Source organism: Caretta caretta, chromosome 1 (genome assembly GCF_965140235.1).
Source record: "Caretta caretta isolate rCarCar2 chromosome 1, rCarCar1.hap1, whole genome shotgun sequence".
In the NCBI taxonomy this organism is placed as follows: domain Eukaryota; kingdom Metazoa; phylum Chordata; order Testudines; family Cheloniidae; genus Caretta; species Caretta caretta.
Window position 1 is genome coordinate 194,891,426 of NC_134206.1, and position 27,864 is coordinate 194,919,289.

Here is a 27,864-nt window from a genome sequence, read left to right on the forward strand (position 1 = left end):
CAGGCTGTCTAACAGTTGAACTCCCGAGCGTAAAATACTTAGTTCATGGCAAAAAAGTTGCCAGTCACTGCTCTGCATTACATTTCTTTGGTCACTTTCAAAGTTCCAGCCCCTGGTGTGAAGATGATTGTTGTTTTACTTTTGTGAGTAAAAAGGGTAGGATTAGAGTGTTATTTTAGGAGGCATGTTTAGCCACATAATTTCTATTTCAGATTGTGAGGTAACACACATCTTTTTCCACTTAAGCATATGGAGTTTCTACCTGGTACTTGATAACACAGTCAGAATCCAGTAATTAGAAAATAATTCTCTGGAAAAACTTAATGAATGTTAAAATGTTAGTATTTGTTCAAAGTCCAATGTAAATTAAGGTCCCAGTTCATGAAAGCATTCAGAGTCAGGACAGCACACAAACACATGCTTAACATTTAAGCACGTGCTGAAGAGTTTAGTAAGTTTGAGTTTACGTACTTTGCTGAATTAGGGAATAAAATTGGTCCTCTCTGGATGGCTGCCTTAATGAACTGCAGACAAGTTTAAGGTACGGTGTGTCCTCTCTACATTCTTCTTCAAAAAGATGTCAATTTAATTATTAGAAAATTAGCAAGGCTAATTTGGTATTTAATTGAAAAGCATAAACCTCACTGTGACTTTTTATTGGGGAATTGAGGGGAAGAGGTAAACTTCTCTGTCACAGTCTAAATGCAAATTTACAGCTCTATATGTCCTGAAATGCCTTAATGTTCTGACAGTTGTAGATGACTCTTTCGTACATGTACAAGGTAGAGAGAGATAATGCTGGAAATATTACAAAATGTGACAAAGGCATCTAGAAACTCTACAATCTAACAAGCACAGGAAAGATTGTCTAATGGATAAAACATGGTTTATGACATATGAGTTGCACAATTATGTTTTCAGGTGAAATCATGATATAGTAAATGTAACCCACTAAGTATTAAAAGCAGCTTTTGGATTACTCCGTTTCCTTTGGGAATATCTGAAGTTAATCACCTGATGAGCTCTACATTTTCTGTTGTCACAAAAACCATCTTATTGAACCAATAAGAGCGAAATGACGATGTCTGACAATCTATATGAATAGGACACAAAAGTCAAAAGCATAACAGCAATATAAATAGTACGGCTTTCACTGTATATTTTGTGTTACACTGTTCCCTCTGTATAAATATTGTTCTTGGAAATTAAAACATACCATGATATAAAAATGGCATTGATGGCTGAACAGATTACATTCCATTTAAAATGAAAACAGAAAGCAAATGGAAGTCAACGAAAGTAGCCTTTTAGCAGAGGAAGCCCTATTAAAATTAGCATTCATCTGGGGAGGTGCAGCCAACAATCACCGTACACAATAGCATCATGCAAACCCAATGAATCATTTTTCAACCTATTTTTTCTTTTACAGAATGTAAAGCCTTTTACCTCTCCTTTGTTGCTGTCACTTCACCATGCTGAGAAGAGGCCTTCTTTTCTCTGACACCCTCTCAACTGTCTCAAGTCTATGGCTTCAGAGCATATTCCAGTATTTGTCCAGTAGCTAAATAGGCAGCCCAGTTTAGAACTGGTTCACATTAATGCCTCATACTAGAAGATGTACCCTTTATCATTAAAAGGTCATCCAGAGTAATGAATGTCCTTTTTCTGGGGCAAGTTACAACTCTCTTGGGTTTCAACCATGGATGCAAAGTGGCAATACATAGAGTCAAAGACTGCACAGTGCCTACCAGTTTCATGCTACACAGACAGAGTGTCACTCAACTAAATAAGGGGGGAAAAATGACAAAAGAGTTGAAATTTAAATACACACTCATATGGTTCTGTCATTCCCTTGTCCCTGCTTCCTTTCCCAACCCAATGTTTATTTTCTATTTCAAACCTCATGCACCGACACTATAAACTGGGAATTGAAACTAACAAAAAATCCTTGCTCATGACTTTGGGACACTGAATTAGTATAAAAGAGCATTCAATCATCTTAAATAAATATATTCGATGTGTGGAATTACAGCACATTCAAGGGATAAATACTGCCATAATTACAACAGCATGATTTAATCTCCATACCATTTTTGATCAATTCTGGTCTAATCTGGACTATAAGACAATGTGGGGATCAGAACCTGCATCTCAAATGCTCTGCAGAACATTCTTCCCGTATTCGTTTACAGTACTGAAACAATTAAAAAAAAATACAGTATTTTTCTCCCAGCTGCTTATGTCTGTAGCTTTAGCTACTATAATACACTTTGTATACCTCAAAACAACACATAAAATAACAAAGATCACCAAATAAATAAAAGCAAAAGAAAACCGGAACAGTACTGCATTTTATACTTGAGACAAGATTCCTCACTTCCACCAAGAATTCAGAGAGGACTGGGATAATTGCTTTTTGTTTTTTAAAAGAAAGATTTATACATAGGTTCAGATCCAGAAATTAAGTTTAAATGCAAAAATATCAACAGGTTTAGCTAAGTGAGAATGGGTTCAGTAAAGAATGATACAACATAATCAGAATAAACAAAGCAGAAAAGCATCATATTTTGGTTTGCTTGAGATATACATAAGGTGCAACAATTTCTTCTCTCGAGGCATTTGTGGACATATGTCAATGGGTGAAAGTATTTGCTGGTATGCTGAAGTACATATCACAGCAATAAAATTTTCCAAAATGAAAGGAACGGAAAATAATAAAAATTAAAAAAACAAAAACAAACCCAATACAGGAAAATGTTGGTCTGAAATTTTCTTGTGCTAACAAATTTTGTTACCTGAAAATACTGCTACCCCTTCCAGTAGATTCAGGGGAAATTCTTGCTACTGAAATCAAGACATCACTCCGAGAACCAACAAAGGCAAATGCCTAATGAACTATAAAGCTTTGCAGGATTTCTGCTACTCTCAGTGCCTAACTGCTTAAAAATTAAGCATATCTACAAAAAGGTTTATAAGTATCTGAAAACAGTCATATCCAGTACATTGACCCAGCCCCACCCCCTCTCTAAGGAAAAGCAGATCAAGTAAGATATTGATTCACATAGAAAAAGTAATTTTTTTTTGTTTCTTTTAAAAAAGGTACCATTAATATACAGAAATATCTTAAGGAACAATACTGAAATTTAAATTGAAGAATGATGGGGTGCTCTGGCAAAAAATATATCTATTCTAGTGGGTTCTAGAGAAATAAGTTAGTACCATTGTCAAGGTGAATGGCCTGCACCATACAATATTTGGATTTCAGCTAATTATAATTTATAAAGTGGTCCAAAACGCCAACAGCCACCTCACTGTGACCCAACTGTTTTAAATGTTGACAGTTTTTCTGTTTTGTTAAAATAATTTAGAAAACGTTAATAAAATTTTATTAAAAATATTGCCACATGCTACAATGGCATAATAGGGAGCTCTTTACCAGTCTTATTTCTACCTGAATTTTAAAAAGCCTTTTAACTCTCTCATTACTATTAAACTTTATTTCCTTTTTCTTCCCTTTCTCCAACATATCTTCCTCCAGCATCTCTGAGGGTAATATTTTACATGCATTTTAAACATATTTTCTCAGCTATCTGCTTTTTATCAATACTTCATTGTTTGATACAATGTGTGTGGTATGTTGTATAGCATTTCCCAACATATAAACTGAAGACCTGCACTTATCTACAGCAACAAAAGGCTAAAATCTAGCAACTATTAATAGAGTTACTCTCCATATGGCTATTACATCAAATTAGAATTACAAATCCCTCCCCACCCCCAAAAAACACATCAATTCAGTCAAGTATAAATAAGAATGCCTGATAGAACCATGTAAACTCTCATTATTTAAAGACTTAATTAAAGAGCTTCAAACTCAACCTAATACTATCAAAACTTCAGCCAGTATGAAGAAGACTAACAGAAAATTATTGCTGGGGTCCAATTTGGTAAATCTTTGTGCTATGATGCAAAACATAGGGAAACATCTTGTGCTATGAAAGAAGTACCCTGTTGAATTTGTAGCTTCCGATTAATTTCTAGTAATCATTTTGCATCTGTTGGTAGGAAACAACTGCCTGGCTTATGCAATATTTTAAGTCAACAGAGTGAAGATATAGTCCAAGTGATACACTTGGTGCTGGCTTTGGGGATGTATTTATGAGAGCAGAATACATAAAGAAAACAAAAGCAAGGACAGGAACTGGCAGGTGGATCTCTGCTTGATAGCCTAACTTTAGTCAAACATTATTCTTCAATCATGGTTTACTTGCATACAACTTACCACTTTACCAGCACAAACTAGAACTGGCTCTTTTTATACAATCTACAAAGCCAATTTAGATTGTGCACAGTAATTACAACAATTCCAGTGTCTGTCAAATGTAAAAGGTATGTATATCAGTGTGCATGTATACTGAAGTCATGTCTTCAAGGTTTTCAGAATAGTGAAGTAATACTAAGGTCACTTCTGAACAATGTATTTGTAGTATTTTTTTGTTTTTGTTTACATGAGCATTTCACCCAGTCATTTAGACCTCTATGCAAAATAAAGGAACCCTCCAATGCATGAAAGACCAGTCCATAATCTGCAGTATTGTTCTTTCCCATATGCCACTCCTTTTTCTAATGCAAATCATTCTGGTTATTCAATGCTAAATTAAAAAAAAACAAACAAACAAACTCACTCAACACAGCCTGTCAGAATTTTTGCCAGTAAACTCTACCACTGTGGTGGCAAATATAAAAGTGCAGAACATCTGGACCACATGGTTGAGCAAACACCGCTAACAATGGTACATCTGTCCATGCTGCCTTGAGTTCTCCAGAACAGGTTTTTAAATTCATTCTACAATATAAATGTAGGCATAACCTATTATATAAACCATCTTAGAACTTAAATCTTCATGTACAAAAATGACTAAGAATATCTAATAACTAGTGCAGTGCGTCAGTGTTTTTTTTTTGTTTTTGTTTTTTTTTGTTTTGTATTTTTGTTTAGAGTAACTAGGTATTATATGAAACTAGTTTCCATACCCTCTGGATGCTGTGTGAGCTACTGTAAAGGCAGCCTTTTTCACAGAAACCACCTATTTACTGTTTAAAAGCCTTCAATAGAAAGCAAGCTCCAGGATCATTCCATTTCTTTTCATTATTAATCAAATAACACCACCTTCCTAGATTCTGGGTTCCAATTGGAGGACTTGGCCCAAGTTGCTAACTTCTGGCTTCAAGTGAAATCTGGGCCACTCACAGCAATAAGCACTTGTTTGCAAGTCTATATTTTCCATCATATGGACTGACTAGCTTCCCTTGGTAAAGACAAGGCTAGGATATTAGGTAAAGCACAATGTTTTACAATAAGGTGGAGCTTCACTGGTCGGCGCAGGAAATAAGCACCGGAGCCTGAGACATTTCTTTTGGCTGTCCATCACGTGGGAGAGGCGCTGCCTTCTGACTTCTAAAAAAAAACAAACAGAGGAAAACATCCATAATTATATGGAAAATGGTAGATTTTTGAGACTAGAAAGCATGAAACACGTGGATGAAGTCATTTTATTGTCTTATTCTACAGAACCATAAATTGCGGTTGCACTAATACATTATCTATTTTGTGGCATGCTACAAGGAAATACGCAGAGAAAATGTCCTATAAAGCCAACGTGAAACAAATTGGAAGTCTTGATGGCATCTGACTAGGCACAGAAGCACAACAGAAAATACAGAGCTAAACAATAAAATTACAGGCACACAAGGGCTGCTGTTCATATTGTGACACAGCTGGAGACCTGAGAAACAAAAGAATATTGCTTACTTGTGGCAAGAGAACGTAAACAAAACACAGTGAGGCACATGCTGAAAATAAACATCTGCTATGGATCTGAATTAAAGCAATACGGTGAAATACTTCCCTCATCCCATTTACACTTACTGCATTTCAGGAAGCAGTAAACAGCTCATTCAATAACTTGTGAGTGACAAAGTATTTTGGTTCCTCTAGAATCTGCTGCCAACTTTTCATGACCAACTCCAGCAAAACCTCCATGTTGTTATTATATTTATGTTAGTTTGTACACGATACCCCTGTTCAGGACTTCGTAAAGACAAACTCCAAAAGAAGTCCATGTTCACCAGTATTATGTGCTGGCATTCAACATAAATCGTGGAAGCAGATGGACTTTGGAGATTTCATTTCTAGTTCATCTTTTAAATTTGCACAGAAAGCCTCTCTCTGCATTTTAACTACAAAAATAGTGATGACTTGTGAGGTTAATGTAACATATCAAATACACAGTAACAAAAGCTTTGGGCCTATGTAACCGAATGCAACCTTGTATTCACACCCCACATACTAGTGTAATAATCTTTGCACAAAATATGCCCTGTGAGGTATCATTTGAAAACTAGTAACTCACTGGTCAATACTATCGTGGTGAAACGTATGTAGCAACATTATATGTAGAGTTATGAGTTCCCTCCGTATGAGGTTGGTAGCACATGTTCAAACCCACATAGCCCTGATTAGGCAGCAGGTCTATCTTACACAAAGGAGCATGTGTTTACCTCAAGTTTCTATAAGTAGTAAACAGGGTCCCTGAGACAGCAAGAGGGAGACAAGGCAAATCTATATGTCAGCATACACAGGAGAGAAGAAAAGAGCATGGGTGCACCTTCACCCCCAGATTCCTGTCGCCTTCTTTACTGTTTGAATAAGCTTTGCTTTGAGAGGAAATCCTCAGAAGAATCCACTTCAAGGAGGGACTGGACTATAAAAATGAGGGGCAAAAACACACCAGGGAATCTCACTCTGTCTCTCATTCGCCTAAGACAACAAAGGATACTTCTGGGGGAATTCTGTGTCAGTGTGCGCACATAATTCAAGAGCCGTGCATAATTTTTTTCCCCACAGAAAATAACTTTTACTGGAAAGTTGCTGAAGTTCTGCCTTTTTCTCACCAGAGGTCAATGTTGGGCTAGAACAGAGCCTGCACTCCCAGACAGCCCCCCGCTACCATAGGGAAGAGAAAGGCTGAGTGCCTTCTTCACAGTGCCTCTCAGTCCAGGTCAGGAGACACGGGATATGGGGAGACAGACAGCATGAGGCACATGGGGCTGCTGGGACAGGACAGGGGTTCATAAGGGCTAGTGGGGTAGGACAGACTGGGGCAGGGGCTGAATGGGAGTGGAGGCACAGGGCCACAGGGGGAAGGGAGTGCAGGGCCTCATGAGGGAAGCAAGGTGACTGAGTGGGTACACAGAGACACATGGGAACAGGGGGTAGATGGTGCAGGGACACATGGGGGAAGGGGGTGGCTATGTGGTGGCACAGAGACACAAGGACAGGGGGAGGAGGTGCCGGGACACATGGGGATGTGGGGGTGCAAGGACACGGGGGGGGAGAACACATAGGGATGGGGGCAGATGTGCTTGACTAAATGGGAGAGGCTAGAGGTCAGCCAGGGTCTGTATGGGGGAAGCTCCCTAAGAATCCCTCCCCATGTTTCCTCCCCCAAAACCCGTTCCATACTTTTCCACCCATACCCAACAACCCTCCACGGCTCCTTCCCAGCAATTACTTCCCTCTCCCTCAGCGCCTCCTCTTCCCCCGACTCCCCCAAGCCTTTGCACTGCTTCTGAGGGGTGTGGAAAATATGTTTCTGTATTGCAGTTTAAACGAATTATTACTCGGAGTTCTCTATTAATATGCTTAGCAAGGAATCCCGAATCTTGTTTGTTGTCTGTATTGTTACAGACATACTTCCTGACATGTATTTTTAAATAAATTGCCAAAATAATTGAAACTGGTGTGATTATATTGTGTTATTTTGACAAATAAAATACGCAGAATTTTTCAAATTTTAAAGTATTGTGTGCAGAATTTTTAATATTTTGGTGCACAATTCTCCCAGGAGTAAAAGGAACCAGACTGATGGACTTTTGGAGGGATTCTGACCAGAGAATTTGGTCAGCTCTGTTGCAGGGAACACGTGGTAAGGATTTTACCTAGAACCAAGTCTAACCTGTTAAGTTTTAGTTACTAGAAAGCATTTTATCTTTATTTCTCATAATCATTTCTGACTTTAACACCTTATACCTGTACTCACTTCAAATATCTCTCTTTGTAGTTAAAAAAAATTGTTTCATTCTTTCATTAAAACTAACCCAGTGTTGTGTTTAAACTGAATTGTCTGGTAACTCCAGTAAAAGTAGGAAACTGTTGTTCACTGACCCCCTCACAGAGGCCATGGAACTTTACTGTCTGAACTGTCCAGGAGAGGCCTGGATAGTGCAGAACACACATTTTGGGGGAAAAAATCTGGAAATGGGAGTGTGTTAGAGCCATCCTGCAAATGATAACCAAGGCTGGTGGAAGCCAAAGTGTTGACTGGAGGATGGCTGGCAGGCTGTAGCTATACACAGACACTCAGGGTATGACCTGCATGCTGTTTGTGAGAGGCCCAGGTTGGGAAAGCATTGGGAGGAACCCAAGGTTGCAGAGCAGGAGGTGACACAGACCCTCACTGGTCTGGATTGCACCCCAGACTGTGACAGCCTCATTCTCCTTTTAAGTTACTTTACACCACTCTGGGAGCGTTAAGGTGCCTTAAAGTGCGTGAAGGTGCAGATGTGTTTTGCACCCATTCTAAGGCACCTTCACAACTGCCAACATAAGGGAGAATTGGGTCCTTTGTATTTAGTAATGACATATGCTAGGTAAAGGAAGGTTACTGATCTTATAACAACTGGAGTTCTTCAAGATGTGCTGTCCCTATGGGTATTCACTGTGGGTGCACACTGTGACTGCTATTTGCACTTCCTGATATGACTGTCCCTCGAGGAGCCAGATGTCTAAATAGAGTAATACATGATAGCATTAATGGCATAGGTGTACTGCCACTACAGACGTGACCTCTGTAAAAACCCGCGGGGCTGCTGAAAGGACAAAGTGGAGCACTTTGTATTGGAAATGGTCTCAGCCCACCATAAAATGCAGGTATCTCTGGGTGGATGGCGCATCTTAAATCAAAAACTGCAAACCAGTCACCTTCATTCAGAGGGAATTATGACAGCCAGGGTAATCAGCCTGCATCCTGAGTGGCAGATGAAGACATTCAACTGCCTGAGGTACAGGATGGGTCCACCCCTCCTCCTTTCTGGGCATTAGGAAGTATTTGGAATAAAAGCCCTTCCCCTTGCGTTAAGGAGTTACTGGCTCTATAGATGGTAAGTGGATTAGGGAGTCTACCTCCTGCCTGAGAAGCCTCTCCTGTGAGGAATCCTTGCAGAGGAACAGTGAAGGAAGTTTTGGAAAAGGGGTAGACAGGAACTTGATTGTGTTGAGGTGTTGTCTAAGACCCATTTGTCCGTAGTTAAGTGCTGCCACATTGGAAGAAAACAGGTCAGACGGCCACCAAAGGGGGTGGGGAAGACTGGTTGTGTGAGGACTGGTTGATGGCTCTTGAGTGTCCCTCCAAATGACAGCTGGATAGACGGCTGTGTCTCGAGAAGAACAGTGGTGGAGCAGTGTGTCTTGCACGCTATACCATCTGGCACTTTCTCAGTGGCCCATAGGACTCCTGGGGATAGATCAGCTGTGGGCTTGGCTGGTATCTATACTGTGGCAGTTTAGAATATTTTCTGTGATGTGCTGGGATGTATATTCCAGAGGCACCCGAGTCTTTAAGTGACTGAAGTGATTCATCAGTTCTTTCAGTGAAAAAGTTGTTGCCCTTGAAGAGGAGATCTACCACCACCTGTTCATCCTTTGGGAACCCCAATGCCTGCAACCAAGAAGCCCCTCTAACAACCACTAAGGTAGCCATGGAGTGAAAAGCTATGTCTGCTGCCATCAGTGAAGCATGAAGGGATTACCTGGCCTCCAGTTTTCCTTCATCTAGAATAGCTGGAATTGGGGCCTACATTCCTGGGGCAATTTACTGATGAACTCAGAGAGACTGTTATAGTTAATAACGTCGTATTTTGACGTGGGTTCCTGGTAGTTTCCAACATGGAAGAGTAGAGTGGCTGGAGAAAAGCTCTTTCTGCCAAAGAGATCTAGTCTCTTGTGATCCTTGCACGTACTGTGGTGAAATGTATTTCACTCTGTGACCACTTGGACAAGCACGGAGTTTTGGGTTTGGTTGTGAGAATAAATATTCTGTGCCCACAGAGGGAACAAAATACTTCTTTTCAACCTTCTTCGGGGTAGGAGCACAAGTAGCTGGTGTAACTTCTTGATGATATTTTTCAAGATTTACAGGTTGGTTCAGAAACGAGAGCCAAAGCTAGAAGCTTCTTTGCCTCCATTTATCCTTTTAATTTAGTTTTTGCTCTCATGAGACCTTTGTTTGAAAAATCAAATGCTTTGATTGTATCTTTGCAAATTAAGGTCTTGGACATTGTTACAGCTTCTTGACTGATATACACCATCTTAAATGTCTGAACCAGATTACAGAGGCTTATATCAATTCCCAAGTTAAGGCACCAGTATTACTGGGAAAGAAGATATTTGATTATTTGCAGGTCACCTACTCTGAGGAATATGACCCTGAGCAAGAGTACAAAATGAGTCACTGTCCAAGCCAGACCCCTGCTTGGTTTCGAGATCCTACTAATGCATTCACAAAACAGACATATTTGAAGAGATCTACGGATTTGAAGTGCAGCAAGTGCTCGCAGTTATGGTGCAGGAGATGGATCCGGCTTATAAGGAGAAGAAACAAAAGATCCTTCCAGTTATCACGTGCCTGAAAGACCTCAACACAACAAAATGAGAAAACTTCACTTAAGGATTTCCTTTTTGCAAAATGCAATCTTAACAGCTGGTGATGGAATGGACTCAGTCCAAACACATGTTGAGAAGAACTTTTGAACAAATTTAGTTTGCATGAACTAATCAGACATTCATCTGGGCTCAAAAAGGGACTTTGAAATTTGTGGACTGCCTTAATTAGCAAAGACAATCACTGTAACTTCTACAATAAAAGACCAAAGCTTTAGCTGGATGAAACTGGTTAAAAAGATGCCAAGATCTACCTCGACGACTGTTTGTTCTTTCTTGCTTGTGAAACGGACACAGATGACTCCCTGCACATGGAGAAAATAATGGAAAAGTGGAGTGCAATTAAATCACGGAAAATTTCCCTTGATTTCAAAACATTTAAAATAATTATTACTTGCCTGTTTTGTTGCTTCATCATAGGCTGCAGGACTGCTGGTTTAGTTAGCCTGCAACCCTGACACTATTCAGTTAAATTCTGGGAACAGTTTGGTAAATTTTTTAGACTTCACCCCCAACCCCCAATTTGAGATCCTAACTGGTACCCCCTGGTGTGCCAAATGTCATTCCAACATCACCTCATTAATAGGGAGTGCCACTTTGGAGGGAGCCATTGATTTAGGAGCTTGTGTGTGGGATCCTGAATCTCTTTCAGTGGGATCTAAAGGGTTTTAGCAATCCTCCGGAGAAGTTCTTGTTACGGCCTGTAAGCATCTGGAGGGGTCAGGGAGGGGTCATCCCTTCATCCAGAGATGAAGATGATGCCATCAGCAGCTCCAACAGAGCTGGTTGCTCAAATTCCTCTGGAAAGTGTTCTGCTGGTGGTGATCTCTGTCAAGAGCAGAGCCCCGTGTGGTCAAAGTCTGAGAGTCGATAGTAAGTGTCCCAAGCACTCCAGTATGGTCAATGGGCAGGATCATAGGGGTAGGGGCAGACCCCTTGGGGGGGGGTATCATTGATCCCTGTCATCAGGTATGGGTCCAGCAGATATAAGGGTCTCCGGGATGCTTTAGAAACCCTACCTGGGCTGATGCCCAGAATGGGGACTTGTTGGAACTGGAGATATTGGCTCCTGCTCTTCCTTAGAGTAATGAGATGTCTGACTCAAATGGTAGCTCTCCAAAGCCATACTCTGGTGAGAAGCGTGCTACCAGCATGGAGCGTCCCCAGCTCTGCTAGTGGTCAGGATTGGTGAGTGATGGGTGGGGAGTGCAGTGATGTGTCTCACTCGCACCAGGTCCAACAGGATCAGTGAATCCTGGTCCGTGTAAATTGTCAGGTCCTTGAGAAGGGTGTACACTAAGGTGTGGCAGGAGGAAAACTGGCCAGAATCGTCGGTATGGGATCTGTCAATGCAGCTTGAGGTACAGTGTCATGAGGTACTGCTGGTGGCAGACGGCAAATATTCTTGACTGTCCGTAAACAGTTTCGTGAGTAGTTTTGGGCCACTGGAAGCTCACGATACTATCAGTGCTGGCCTGTCTTCCCCATGAGCTCCAGGCACACCGCTCCAGGGTGTGGAGTCTCACTTAGTCCTGAGGAAAGGGGAGTTGCCACCCTCTTCTTCAAGGACTTATGGGACAACTCTGTCTTCTTATGTGGGTGTTTCTCTCTACTCTCATTGTGTTTCCTCTTAGAGGAGTCGTTGGGCCTGCTTGAAGATGCCGGAGGGGCACTGGTGGGAGGTTCTGGTCAATGCAGCAGAGAGCAAGAGAATCCCAGATCAGATAAAAGCCCCATGGAGAACTCCATCAGATGCCTGAACTCCAGGGACTACCTGCTATGAGGGGGAAAGGATTGGCAGATGTCACATTCTGATGGCAGTAAAGGTAGCTCTCATGCAGGTCACTTACTGTAAGACCCAGCAGGCAAGGCAAGGCTTGAAGCATGAGACCTGGGGCTTAAGCACTCAAAACGTTGGTGGAATAAGGGAACCCCTTGATCCCTGTTAACTAACTACAACTTATAAATTGACTAACTATGAGAGAAAAATGATAATAAAAACTGTTTATAATATGTACAGGTTAAAGCCCAAGTAGGTTCGAAGGCTATGGACATAGGAGAGTCCCATCCCAGATGTGAGTGGTAGAAAGGAACTGACGAGTCAGTCGGTCTGTGCCACCTCTTATGCCCTCAGTTTGCAGCATGAGGAGGTGCAGATATGGAACTTTGGACACTGCTATGGAAGTGTTTAGAGTACACGCACACCCACAGTGAATACCCATAAGGACCAGCACTCAAAAAAGATCTCAAGCTGACCAGAGCTGTTCCAGAAGTGTTCAGATGAAAACACTGTGGTATTTTCCAATCGGCTCTATTTAGAGAAGAGAACTTGTTTTCCATAGCCTCTGGGGCTCTGTAAAATTAATTGTTAACTAAATATAGGCAACCAAACAAAACATGTTAAACACAATAACCTTCCTGTGCTGTTCTTCCTACAACTCCCAGGTATCCTCAAAGTACTTTACACACAAAGAAAAGGGCAGCAGCAGATACTTGTAGGACAGCATGGGGTATAAGTGAGGGCAGAATCTGGCACACCAGATCCAAGTCTGTATTTTGTCTTCCATTCTCCAGGTCTGTAAGAGGCATTTGCTTAGTTTCTGTTAGAAACGAGTTCCCAGGCATTGTTTCCAAATGTGATTGGAAACCGAACAGCGATTTGTCCAACCACTGCTATATCTACATGTTTGGTATTCAGACAATAGGCGGGGTGAAAGTGAGCCGGTATGGTGTACCGGTAAGAAGCCGTTACTGACCCTTATGCAGCCCACATTAAAGTGCTGCCATGGCTTTTGCCTCCCCCGTTGGTGGTGCTTTTAAATTTTTGCCCAACGGGGACGGGAGGGCGGGGCAAAAGGGCAGCTGTAGAGCCCCAGGTGGTGGGGTCCAGGCAGCGCGGATGGGCTGCCTGTGGGAGGCTGACCCCCCCAATCCTGCCCCTTCCGCCTGAGGCCCTGCCCCTTCCGGGGTCTGGAGTCAGCCCCCGTACTGGTAAGAATTTATTATTACTTTCACCCCTGACCACAGGTAACGTGTTACTTGGCCACTGCTATTAGGGAAGAATAAATTGGGAACAAAATAAGCAAAAAAAAAAAAAAGCCAAGAAGTTGAAGTAGCCCAACATCACTGCAACAGTGAAAAAGGTGGGCAAGGAACTCTTGGACAAATGAAGGGAATGAATAAGACTGAACCAACTTGTACTCCTTTTCTCCAGTGTAAATCGAGGCATTACCCTGGAATCAGAGAAGTTTAATTTACACCACTGTAACTCAGAACAGAATTTGATACAGCATCTCTCCTTGTCTCTCTTTGGTCTTTCATATTGCTAGACATGCAAGGAAGAGGAAGTTGTTTCACACCTTTGCTTTTGTTATTAATAGGGTGGTTTTCTGCAGGGCTGGGTAGAGAGACCAAGGATATCACAGTGTGAAAGCTTTTCTTATGAGAAATGTCTTTTTAAAAGAAAATGACTTCTGCAGAAGATTGAAGTCTTTCTGCAATCAACTAAGACTTATCTGATTTTTGTTCTGTGTACGTGTGATTTTCCAAATCTCCTTGCAATTGTCAAATACACATAGCTGAATATTAAAACCAATTTTATTAACAAGGGGAATATTGACCTGGCCCATGAGGTTGTCCGTACTGTTTCTAAAGGTCAGCAGTTGGCAAGACTGTCAACGTCATGAAATGATTTCTTTGAGCAGATAGTTCACAAGAGTTCCTTGAGCACAGCTGGGAGTGTGTCCCTCAGCCCCATTATGGATAGGGCCCTACCAAATTCATGGCCATGAAAAACAGGTCATGGTCCGTGAAATCTGGTCTTCCCCCCCATGAAATTGTGTGCTTTCACCCTATACTATATAGATTTCACGGGGTAAACTAGCGTTTCTCAAATTGGGGGTCCTGCCCAAAAGGGAGTTGCAGCGGCATCACAATATTATTTTAGGGGGGTCATGGTATTGCCACCCTTACTTCTGCGCTGCCTTCAGAGCTGGGCAGCCGGAGAGCAGCAGCTGTTGGCCAAGTGCCCAGCTCTGAAGGCAGCACCCCGCCAACAGCAGCATAGAAGTAAGCATGGCAATACCATACCAGGCCCCCTTTACTTCTGTGCTGCTGCCTTCAGAGTTGGTGGCTGCAGTGTGGCGGCTGTTGACTAAGGGCCCAGCTCTGCAGGCAGCAGCGCAGAAGTAAGGGTGGCCACACCATACCGTGCCATCCTTTCTTCTGCGCTGCTGCTGTTGGCGGCTCTGCCTTCAGAGCTCGGCTCCCGGCCTGCAGTCACCAGTCTCCAGCTGCCCAGCCCTGAAGGCAGCACTGCTGCCAACAGCAGCGCAGAGGTAAGGGTAGCAGTACCTCAACCCCCTCTACAATAACCTTGCGACCACATACAACTCCTTTTTGGGTGAGGACCCCTACAATTACAACACTGTGAAATTTCAGATTTAAATAGCTGAAATCATGAAATTTATAATTTTAAAAATCCTATGACAGTGAAATTGACCAAAACGGTCAGTGAATTTAGTAGGGCCCCAATTATGGAGGAAGGCACTAACATTCTCATATAGACCCAGAATTCCCCACTTGCCTTCAACAGCTGGGAAGGACAGGGGGTCCACCTCCTAGACAATGACCTGTGGCACCAAGAGAATCACCACGTGCCTGTGGCCTTTGACTGAGAGGAGACACTTCTGGCAAGTCTCATGCTCAGCCTGACCAACTGCAGCTGATTTGTTCTTTTGACTCTTGTGCTGTCGCTGTGTGGGAAGTGAAGAAAGGTCTCTTTGCCTTCACCACAGCTTCTACCAAATCTCACAGGGCAGAACTGTTGTACGTGGTGCAAAGCCTGGTTAATCTGGGCTGCTCCTCTCCATGAAAGCACAGAATGTTCTATGTCTTGCAGACAAAAGCACTTGGACGTCCTCAGCACTGCCTGCTTCTGCCTTGCACTGCACAGTTGTGAGGGAACAAGTGCCAAGCCTTCCCTGCTGCCGTCTCAGCAAGCCAGCGTTGCTCGCTGTGATTCTCTTGGTGTATTATTAAAAGGCAATATCACTGGTAATTAAGCCAGTGAGCATTTCACCCTACTAAAACAGGCAAATGCTATAAACTAAGCACTCAAGAGAAGCAGCGGTGGAAAGAAATGACAAAACCAGTTGACTCAGATGTTACAGCTTTCACATGCATTCTGAGTAAGAGGGCTGTAATGCAGAATCCTGTCAGACAACACTGGTACGCAGCAGACACTGACCTGTGTACATTTTCCATCGCTGCTACTTCTGCTAGAGCAGCTAGGCTAAAGAATGCAGACACAGTCGGCATGCCTGGCGTAATACTGTGAGTGTCCTCTGCTTCTGCGCTTCTAGAGCATTCGTCGTTGCAATCGGTCTCTGCACTTGATGCTTTTTGGAGACTACTCTGTGGTAGCTCCTTTGGTTTTTCCTCTATAACAAAAGAAAAAGTAAAACTTACAGGCAGCGGGGCAACAAAGTCAGCTACAGCTGTGTACTGAACAGTGCTTAGTATAGAGGTGTTAACATGCATTTTTTCCATCATTAATTGAGGCTTTATCATCTGTGTAATCCAAGTTTACTAATGGGGCTCTCTGCCTCCCTCTAATGGATGGACGACATAGAAATTTATGCTATGCGTTGCGATCTAACACACTTGGATTTTTTCGCTCAGGCAGTGGAAGCTCATGTCTTTAAATCCAGAGGTCCCGAGTTCAATCCCCACTCTTGATGACCTACCTAGGGACATCACATTACCCCTGTATTTATATACATTACAGGGCCCAATTTTACATCCACTAATTGCACCCACTGTGCAGGCACAGTACCTTCGCTGTGCTGGACTGGTAGCATGGCACCTCAGGAGAGGTGAACTATGTTCCAGCACTCTCTGTGTGCCTCTTCCACTCCTCATACAGAAGTTTAGAGACAGATTTTTTTTTGACATCTAAAATCTTTGTCCAACAGTAAATTGCCTATTTGAAACTTATTGATTCCTTAGATGGTATGACCCAATTGGTACCTGTTTTTACAGAATTATTTTTCCAGTACAGGCTTATGACCTCTTCCCTACTAGGGGTACGTTTCCCTATTAGCTTACTTATACCTCAGAACCACTCTCAATAATCTAGATTTATCATAAATTTAGACTTTCGTCTCCTTACCCTGAGCCCCTCCTGCTGGTGACACTCGGCCATCTGCTGTCCGAACAAGATGCGTGATCTTCGTTTTCCTCGCTTTCCTCTTTTGGCTACCAACCAAGGGTTCATGCAGCAGTGCTGGCTCTGGAGTATTTGGGACAGATACAGAAGTTTTATTCTTCCGTGCAGGCTCACCGGGGGTTTTGTCTTCTGCAAGTATGGCTGAAATGGGACAAGTCAGTTACAATTACAAGTCGAACGTAAAACACTAGAATTGCTAACTATACACACATTCATATCTGTCTGCACATGACACTTACAATTCTCACTAATGGGACTGCATGGTATTTGCAGGGCTCGAGTCATGGAAGTGTTTGTGAGCTGCACCCTGTGTTTTGGGTTTGCAAGGAACAGTACTGGACCAGTTTTTGCAGGTTCCTATGAGGTTCAAGTTTCTATTGTTTTAAAAGGATCTAGTGAGTACGAACTGTGACAGACTCGCAATATCCTGCAACATCCTGGACACACCTTGTGGAATTAAGAGAAACTTTATTGAATTAAGGCTAATATCTTTGGGGTCCATTGTATTAAAAACATAATTGTGCATGTTATTGGGGAACTGTACGTAACTCCTCTAGGAAGTGGACCCTAATGTCATTCCTCTGGTTTTCAGTCCTTTGAAGCCATCCCCTGAAGAGGTTCGCATATATTAGTTCAAAGTGGATCTCCAGGGGCCAAGAGACAGAAAAAGGATTTTTGGATAAATAGCCTGGTTTTAAACAGGCTCAAGGCCTTCTTCCTGATCCAGCAAATGGGCAGGCCCCATGGTCCACGGCAGGCCCCAGTCCTTAGTGTAGGGTTGGAAAGACTGGGCTTACGGAGGACCCATAAAACTGTGAGCTGAAGTTGTAATGAACTTGACATCAGAAGGATACTCCTGGGTTGGGGGTTCTGAAGGACTGCTCCTGCTAGAGCTTATGTAAGTGTTGGGGATTAGTCTGGTAAGCTTACTGGCATGCATGTACTGGCAAGCTTTTATTGTTCTCTGTCATGTTTTTAGCTTAAGAATTAAATAAGTTTACATAAGAAGTACTATGTGGCACTTTATAAGAGAAAGTTACTTATCTTACAATAGCTGTTCTTCGAGATGTGTGGTTCCCTACCTGTATTCCACTGCAGGTACGTAAGTGTGCCATGCCTGGAGCTGGACATTTTGAAAGCAGCATCCATTGGCCCACACATATGCAATGGCTCACCTTGTGCCTCCAATGCAGGGGATAAAAGGTGAGGTGGACTGACCACCCCTCCAGTTCCTTCTCTATTGTGAATCAGAGAAGATCCAAAGCAGAGGGGAAGGAGAGGCGGGGTAGTGGAATACAGAGCAGGATCACACATCTTGTAGAACCTCCAGTTACTATAAAGGCAAGTAACCTTCCCTTCTTTGAGTACTGGTCCCTATGTGAATTCCACTTTCGGCAATGGACAAGCAGTACTCAAAGAGGAGGAACATGTGAGGTTGTAGATGGCAGAGCCAAATGAAGGACTGCCATTACAAAAGATGCCGAGGAGTCCTGTACCAAGGCATGGTGACTCGCAAATGTGTGGATGGTGCTCTATGTAGATGTCTTGCAGATATCAAGTAGAGGCATCTCTTGAAGCGATTCCATAGACATTGCTTGCTCTTACCCCAAGAGGAGGAGGAAAGATTAGACAACTGATAGCAGAGCAAAATAAAGCCAAAGATTCCTTTTGAAATTCTTTGAAAGGATATAGCCTGTCCCTTTCTGCTATCGCGACAAATAGTCTAGGAGACCTTCTGATTGGTTTTGTTCTCTGCAGGTAAAAGGCCAAGGCTCACTGAACATTGAGGGGATGGAGCCTCCCTTCTAGTGGGGATGCGTGTAGTTTTGGGAAGCAAGTGAATTGATTGGTACAGATAAAACTCTGAGACTACTTTGGGGGTGAACATAATGAAACTTTGTCCTTACGGAATATTGTGTAAGGAGGATTTGCCATCAGTGCTTCAAGCTCACCAACCCCCTTGGCTGAGGTGATGGCTACCAGGAATAAGACCTTCCTGGATGGTAGAGACATGGAGCAAAAAGCTAATGGTTCAAAAGGAGACTTTGTGGGTACTGAGAGAAAAAAGTTAGAGTCCCATTGAGCGTAGGCTTTTTTATAGGCAGAAAGGTTCTGATTAGGCCATTCCAGCATCTGCTACTCATTGGGTGCATGAAGATCAAGTAGCCCTATGAGGGTGGATGGTACGCACTGATTGCTGCCAAGTAGACCCACATGGCGCTGATAGACAAACCTCCTGTCAATAAGGAAAGAATATAGTCCAGAAGGAGAAGAATATCTGCAGCCTCTGGAGGTATAAGTCTTCAATGCACCCAACAGAAAAATGCTTCCACTAGGCTAGGTAACATTTTCTAGTGGAATCCTTGGAAAAGATGTTCTGTACAGCTTGAGAACATGATCACTCTGAGGATGACATCCATCAAAAAACCAGGCTCTGAAATTAAGTGGATGCGGGTTGGGATGCTTGAACTTGTCATTCTCCAGGTGAGGAGATTGAGAAATGTGGGAAGAATGATTGGTGCCTGAAACAACATACATAGGAAGTTCAGGAACCAAAACTGACTGGGCCAGTTCGGGGCAATGAAAATGACTTGTGCCCTGTCCGGCCAAATCTTGCGTAAAACTTGAGGCAGGGTGGTAGTGAAGGGAAAGCATAGTTCAGACAATCTGACCATGAAAAGAATAGAGTGTTGCCCTGAGAGTGGTGACCTACAGCTCCTCTGGAACAGTATACACTGCATTTCCTGTTTGGGAGCCCAACAGATCCCTGGTGGGTGTCCCCATGGAGCAATATATTGTTCGCTACGGAGTCGCATAATTCCCACTCATGATTGACAGTAAAGTGTCTGCTGAGAGAGTCCACTAGGACATTCTGGTTTCTTGGGAGGTAGAATGATGACAGGGTAATCTGGGGAAGAGGGGGGAGAGGGAGGGGAGAGAGATGGGAACGCGACGCAGTGGGGAAGAGGCGGGACCGGGGCTGGGATTTGGGGAGGGGTCCAATGGGGCGGGAAGGGGGCAAAGTTGGGGCGGGGACTTCAGGGAAGGGGTTGGAATGGGGGCAGGGCAGGGGTGGAGTTGGGGTGGGGCCAGGGGGGTGCGAGCACCCACCGGCGCCGGGGAAAGTTGGCGCCTATGACCCCAGGGGGGCGGAATCGAAGCCTGAGGCCACCCAAATCCCACTGCCCCAGGCAGGAGGATGGGGCCAAAGCTGAAGCTCAAGGGCTTCCGCCCCAGGCGGGGGGCCTGTAACCGGAGTCCCAACACACAGGGCTTAAACCCTCAGGCTTTGACTTTAGGTGGTGGGGCTTGGGCCCCAGGCCTCAGCCAGTCTAAATCAGCCCTGATGATCCCATTAAAATGTTTGAGAACTTTGAGAACTGACTTAGATATTCAACCAGATAAACTGATCGTACTGCCATGGGGAAAATCATAACCAGGGTTTATAATGGACTCCAAAGGCTTGAGAGCCCGAGCTGGAAGATCCACACAGCTATTTTTAATGCGCTAGCTCGACCTTCACTAATACAAGTTTGTCTACTTGGGTTGGGAGGTTTGCGCCCAGCTGCAGTGTAGACATACCCTGAATGGACAGCCTCCTCTTTAGATGTCCTATTTTGGGCTTTATGAGGATTTAGTTGTAAGTCAAAAGTGGAGCTAACACTTGGATTTGGTGACTTGATCTTAATTTGACCTTATTTTGACAATTGTATTGTTTAATCCTTAGTTTAGAGGAGTCTGTAGTGGTTTAATCAGAACAATATGTTTTCTTGATCTTATTTTTGATTGTTAGCTTGAATAAAATGTATAAAAATATACTGAGTCATATTGCTTTCAAACAGTTTCGATCAGAACCACTCAGAATCCATGTAGGATGGCTCCCCTTGAAAGTAACCCTTTAGTTCTCACAATACAAAATAATAAAAAATCCAACAACTACAAAAATAAAAACCGAAGAAAGGAGAAATAGGCAATGGTTATAACAGAGGAAGAACCAGAAAGAGGTTAAAAGCCATAAGAAAATAGGCAAAGGTGAAGGTTAAACAAAAGAGAGTAAAACATACTTAGGTGTGGGCTTAAGAAACTGTGCAAAGTTTAGGCCCAGGGCTAAGTACATGATTCTCTCCCCATACAGTTCAATCTGAACAGGTAAACATCAAGCGATCCATCCCCTGTTGCCCATTCCCAGCTTCTGGCAAACAGAGGCTAGGGACACCCTCCCTGTCCAGCCTGGCTAATAGCCACTGATGGACCGATATCCTCCATGAACTTATCTAGCTGTTTTTTGAACCCTGTTATAGTCTTGGCCTTTTCAACATCCTCTGGCAAGGAGTTCCACAGCTTGACTGCCTTCTGTGAAGAAATACTGCCTTTTGTTTGTTTTAAACCTGCTGCCTATTAATTTCATTGGCTAACCCCTACTTCTTGTGTTATGAGAAGGAGTATCGAACACTTCCTTATTTACCTTCTCCCCACCAGTCATCTGATTTTATACACCTCTATCATATCCCCCCTAAGTTGTCTCTTCTCTAAGCTGAAAAGTCCCAGTCTTATTAAATCTCCTCATATGGAAGCTGTTCCAGACCCCTAATTGTTTTTGTTGCCCTTTTCTGTACCTTTCCCAATTCCAATATATCTTTTTTGAGACGGGGAGACCATATCTGCACGCAGTATTCATGATGTGGGTGTATCATGGATTTATATAGTAGAATTACGATATTTTCCTCTTATTCTCTATCCCGTTCCAAACGATTCCCAACATTCTGTTTGCTTTTTTGACTGCTGCTGCACACTGAGTGGATGTTTTCAGAGAACTATCCACAATGACTCCAAGATCTCTTTCTTGAGTGGTAACAGCTAATTTAGACCACTTCATTTTATATGTATAGTTGGGATTATGTTGATTCATTTATCAACATTGAATTTCATCTGCCATTTTATTGCTCAGCTCTACCCCCTTTACAGTGCAGTGGTTGGGAGTAATCCCCACCTTCCTCGTCCCCTTCCCCACGAGGCTTCCTTAGGGCTCACCTCTGCCACTATGCCTACAAAGCACAGCTGGCTGACAGCGGCTAGGAAGGTGATGTGGTATTATCCTCCCTTTCCCACTCCCAATTACTTAGTACCACTGTTTTATTGGAATTAAAAAAGAAATCTCTTTCACACCCAAAGAAGAAACAGCTTGTATTAGCAATACTGTGTACAACATGACTACAATGAGACAAAATCCAAATAAGTGCCCAGTGCAAACAGGGTCTGCACATCCCACGATCCTGCAGCTGCAGAATTTGCCATGGCGTTTATCCTTGCTGCAGAATTGCACTCCACACTTGCATTGCACCGCACCGCCACCCACCCCCCAAACAGAATCTCCCCCCGGCCATGTGGGTTATAGAGCAGGGGGGGCGGAGGGGAAGAGGTGGAAGAGGTTCTTTGGGGGTGGGGGCACGAAGAAACTGGGGTCCTGAAGGACCTTCTGCCATAATATCATGAGCAGGATAAAAACAGAATGGGTATTTTGTACATTTATATAGGATATATTATAAAAAAAATAGTCCTTCCGCGTCGCAAACACCACCAACGCCCCGGCCAGCAGCCGCTGCTCTCTGGCCACCCAGCTCTGAAGGCCGTGTCGCTGCCAGCACTGCCAGAGTTACTTCTGCGGTGCTGCTGCCTTCAGAGCTGGGCAGCCAGGGGCGATCACGTTCTCTGCAGCGCAGCAGGACTATTTTTTAAATCCTGTTCCCGTCCCACAATACCCACTCCAACTGCTTGTGCATGGTTTGCTGAATTTTTATCCTGCTCCTGCTATTATGGCAGCAGGATCCCAGTCCTGCTACAGGGTAGAGCCCTTCCAAAAAACAAACAAACAGTTTCAGATGATAGATAATGGAGGGGGAGGCGTGGCAAATTCCATGAATGGTAAGGGGGAGCGTGACTGGCAAAGTTTGCACACCACTGCTATAGAGAGAAGCCTGCCAGAAACTCTACCTGGTAGAGGATCAGAAGCAGCCAATGCAGGAGCCTTCCAACTTCTGGACACTCCACTGAAACCTGTAGTATGTTTTCTGACTTTCACTGTCCTGTGCTGATTGGTTGTTTGTGCCAACCCTTCCGCACCCTCCTCGGAGTCTCTTCTGCTGAGCTTCCTTCTACACTTGTTCCCCTGATTCCTTTTTCTTCCGTTTACTTTCCAGTTAGCGGATCCCCTTCTAAGTAACCAACCCTTCACCCCAAAATAAAAAAAATATGGCATCAACACGACATTTGCTGCCCTTCCATTGCTCACTCTGCTTGTGTTCTACTTTCCCCCCCACCTAGTATCCATCCTATTTACACAATGCTGTCTCACAGTTTCCTTGGACTTCCCTGTCTGTATCTATACGCTTTTTTCTTGTCTTTTATTTCGACGGTAAGCTCTTTGAAGGCAGGGGCAGTCTTTTTATTCTGTGTTTGTACAGCACCTAGCACAACAGGGTTCTGGTCTATGACTGGTGCTCCCAGGGGCTACTGCACAACAACAAAACGACATCTATTACACAAACACACGCTTTTCTAGCTCTCCTAGTTGCCAAGAAAATATTGAAAACATGAACTAGGAGTGAACTTGAAACAGCATTCTCTCCTGAGGGGCGTAAACTGCCCCATTCATGTCCCCGAGACGTTAAATCTAAAACCTAAAGGCAAGTGTTTACGTTTCAATACGGCTAACTCTTTCACGGCTTATTATTTTTTTTTTTTTAGCAGAAACATCCAGCTAAAGGTCACATCCCACAATCACAAACTACCTCCCATGCCTCCCCAGTGGCCAAAAGCCCCCCTGTCCCTGATCTACTTTTCAAAACATCCGGTTTCCCCCACTTCCATTTTTTTAATGCAGTTGTGTTTGTCAATACAAAAAATCTGCGACACAGAAAACGAGGCCAGCACAAACTAACAACATTTCATACCAAATTCAACACAAGGGGAAATTACTCATTATAATATTTGATTATTTACATTAAAAAAATTAGAGGTTTTTAATTAAAACTGCTACAGATTTTCAAGTTTGCTACTCTAGAACGATGCAGAATCCAGGGCTTTGCTGAAAAAAATTAGGCCCAGCTTGCCTAGGAATGCATGGAGCCTTTACTATAAAGGACTGGACAGCATGGGTGAGATGGCATCATTTTGTCCCAAGGCTGTAACTACACTGAACTTTTGCAGTAGTGAGAGGTTTTAAGCCCTAGTACCAGTGCACTTCCACTGGATTTCTAGGGTAGACAAGGTGCCAGATTTTTAAGAATGGTCTATTCCTGCACAGAGCATGTCTAGGAGACACTGGTAAAAATGCCAATGGTTGGCCAGAGTCCTGTCTACACTAGAACTCACACCAGTAGAACTGATGATACTACAATGGCAGGGCATTTTAAAAAGCCGCTCAGGGTAGACTGGGCTAAGAGTGTGCTCATAATCACACAAAATTAAGAAATCAATTATTTGCTCCCTGCCTGTACTGCTCGTGTGTTTCTTTTCTCAAACTATTTCCATTTCTGCTTGGATTCCAATATTTCTGGATAGAAACATAAGAAAAGACTAAGCCTGCTGAGCTGTTCACCCAAAGATCTCCAAAAGATTTTACAAAAGGTGGGTAAAGTTCTTTCTTATTTTGCACATAAGGAAGTTGAGGCACACAAAGTCAGAATGACTTGGCTAAAGTCACACTGTGAGCCAATGGCCGAGTTGGAAATAGAGGATACAATTTTCAAAAGTGTCTAAGTGATTTAATCTCCTAAATTCCATTTGCAAAAGTGACTTAGGCACTCAGGGCCAGATTTACAAAGGTATTTAGGTGATTGAAGCTACACATAGGTGCCTAGGGGGATTTTGAAAATCCCCTAAAAGCAGGTGACTTCAATGGGCGTTATGCACTTAGTAATTCTGTAAATCCTACTAGGCACCTATCTCTATCTTGGGTACCACAACTTTGTAAATCTGGCCCATTAAGGGTCTGAGTTTTATTGAAAGTCAATGGGACTTAGAATCCGCAATGCCCAACTCACTTCTGAAAATTTGACCCAGAATCCAGATCCTCTTAATCCCAGTCCTGAATTCTAATAGTAGAGCACACCGCTTTCCATTACCATAAGAGAGTCACACAGTTCTTTCCCCGATGACCTTTATATGACAAATAAACAATGTTGTGAAGTTCCACGTTTTCCTCACTTTAAGGTTCAACCTTGCATGGAGCTAATCAATGTGGCCTCAGTCCAGCAAAACAATTAACGCACATTCTTAATGTTTAAGCAGTGGGACTCACACGCTTAAGTGTTTTCCTGGACTGGGGCCAGTGTGCTTAACAGCTGCCAGGATCGAGCCCTTTATTACAATGTGTATTTCACCTTGTATCAGAAATAAAATTTTAAAATCAAAGTGCTTTTAATCAAAGTGCTTTTGGAGGATTTTGTGTTTTTCGGTTGTGGATATGAAGATATTTATTTTTTTACTCGTATATTTATTCAATGGTTCCCCTATTTTTCCTCAAGAGAATTCAACAAAACAAACATATTTCCTAGCAGATGACCTATACAACTCATTCATAATTTAGGCATGGTAATTTGAAAGGTACTTAGTAAGAACTGTACCTACATATTATTATACCAATACTCAGTCTCCCATCTAGCCTTTAAGAAAGGTACTTACTTCTTGTAAACAACACCACAACATATACTTGTGCAAATACTGTCCACACAAAATACTGTCCACTGACCACACAAAATTTCTTTATCACTGAATGCTTCACAGCTGGGTACAGTCTAAGCATTCCAATATAGCACAAATAGGCCATAGAGATCACAATGTAGCACACAGGCACAACAACATTGGTGGATGTGACAGGGCAGGGAATGAAGAGGGGCACCATGGCCAAGCTCCAGGGAGAGGGATTAAGCACAGGGAAATGGGGAGAGTTGGGGAGTAGGATTTAAATTGCATTATCTGAGAAAGAGGGTCAGGAGTCAGACTGGGGAAAACAGAGGGGTCGACATGGGAGAGGAATCTCCTGCCCACTGGTGAAAGACCAAATGGATATGGGAAGACTAAAGGAAAAAATTTATCTTGTGAAAAACTTGGTCAACAGTTTGGACTCTGACTCTGCACAACTTGTTCACTTGAAAATTGCCATGGAGGTTTTGAGAGTGCTGGAATTGCAGGATCAGACCCCGAGAACAGAGACAGAAATGATTTTGGAGAGCTGGAGGGGGCTGGGTGGAGGGAGGGGCAAATACATGGTGGAACTTGAAGACTAGGAAGGTGATTTTCAACTGGATTCTGTAAAGAATGGGAAGCCAGTAAAAATTTCTGAAGATGGAGGGTGGGCAAGGGGGATATATTCTTGGGTACTGGTGCGGAAAAAAGGTCACATTTTGGACAATTGTAGTTTGTAGAACTGAGATACAGGGAAATTAAAGCAGGTGTTACTCCAGTCAAGAGGCAATGAGATGAGACAATAAATAAGAGTTTTGGCAGAGGAGTATTCAAGACTGTGTCTGCTATAGCGGGGATGGTGACAGAAGCAGCCAACATTAGAGAGCTGTGGCAGGTGAAAAGAATTCAGGGTTGGTTTCAACAAATCAGCTCCTGATGGTAGAGGGGAAGGTGAGATTTAAGCAGAAGAGGTGGAATGATCGTGAGGGGAGGTCTTCTATTAATCAGCTTTTTTAAAATATAGAAACAAAGGAAGATATTGCCAGAGCCAGAAGCTGGTGAAGTTGAAGCAGACAGAAAGTGAGGTAAAGGCCCAAAAGAGTGAAAGGGATACAGAACTGAGTATCCTCCGCACAGAAGCATTACCCAAGACTGAGTTCAGAAAGAAGGTGGCCAGAAGCCTTGACTGAGTAATGCACCAGTACCTTTTTCCGGAACATTAAGCTTCTCCTTTTTGTGCTTATATTTGTTGACAATTTTGTGGAATAAGTTCTTTTTCTGAGACTGGAATGAACCTACAGACAATATTAATAATAATATATTTTTAATTAGAAGTTTTTATACAGCAAAACAATTATAGCATGTAGAATATAACTACCCCTACAGCATGCCACTTCACTTTACAGTGTAGTGCCTGATCCAACACCCACGGGAGTTAATGGAAACTTTCATTGACCTCAGCGGGCATTGGATCATTCTACTTTAACATGAAAGAAAGATACCAATATAGTTTAAGAGAGTGAGGATGACAAGAAAAGTTGACTACGTAAAAATAGCCCCCTTTCCCTCCAAACATCTGCTCTCTGTGTATAGTCAGAGTAAGAGCTCTTTGGTTTCAGTGACAAAAGTAAGTTTTTACTAATTGCAGAGCTAACGCAGCTCTGGGAGCTGGAGTCTCTCCTGGCTCATGCATCATCCTCAGTTCTGACTGCAGAATTTTTATTACTTAGGATGGTGCCCAAATATCTCAGGGAAGTTTGAGCACTGGCAGTTAGAAAAACGTCTTTCGACTGGTAAATAACATGGACGTGGCCAAGACACAACAAACAGGTAACCCTTCCACTGCAATCCCATTTTTACGGAGTCACTTTTCAGAGCAGAAGTGCACTGTAAAGCATTACCTCCAAAAAAGAAGCAGGGAACCTAGTCTTCATGCTAGCTTCAGACTGGACCCCCCCTTAGAAGAATTCAGAGAGGTACGGTATATGAAATGACAACTTGTGGTTTTTACAAGATGGAGTACTTTCCATTTGCATCTGATTTGATAGTAATTCACTTGAACATGCTCCTAGCTGCAAAAACCACCTCACCTACTTGTCTTTAAAATACACACACCACGAATATTTTAAGTCCTGGAATTTCAAGCTAACAACAGAACTACATACTGCCA

At 42.9% G+C, this 27,864-nt stretch overlaps 1 protein-coding gene across 6 annotated transcripts in view; it reads right to left on the bottom strand.

Moving 5' to 3' along the window:
• Nucleotides 1-864: 864 nt before the first annotated feature.
• BBX (BBX high mobility group box domain containing) overlaps nt 865-27,864 on the bottom strand; it is a 190,010-nt gene continuing 163,010 nt past the window's right edge. For 4 of the 6 annotated variants that reach the window (XM_048870868.2, XM_048870844.2, XM_048870851.2 and 1 more), the window contains 4 exons: nt 26,900-26,989; nt 16,953-17,150; nt 16,029-16,221; nt 865-5,458 (listed from right to left, as the gene is read on the bottom strand). In XM_048870868.2, the coding sequence (XP_048726825.2) occupies nt 5,371-5,458; nt 16,029-16,221; nt 16,953-17,150; nt 26,900-26,989 (569 nt within the window). In that variant the 3' untranslated portion in view covers nt 865-5,370. The remainder of the gene's footprint in view (nt 5,459-16,028; nt 16,222-16,952; nt 17,151-26,899; nt 26,990-27,864) is intronic. The other 2 variants (XM_048870888.2, XM_048870877.2) reach the window with 2 other exon arrangements.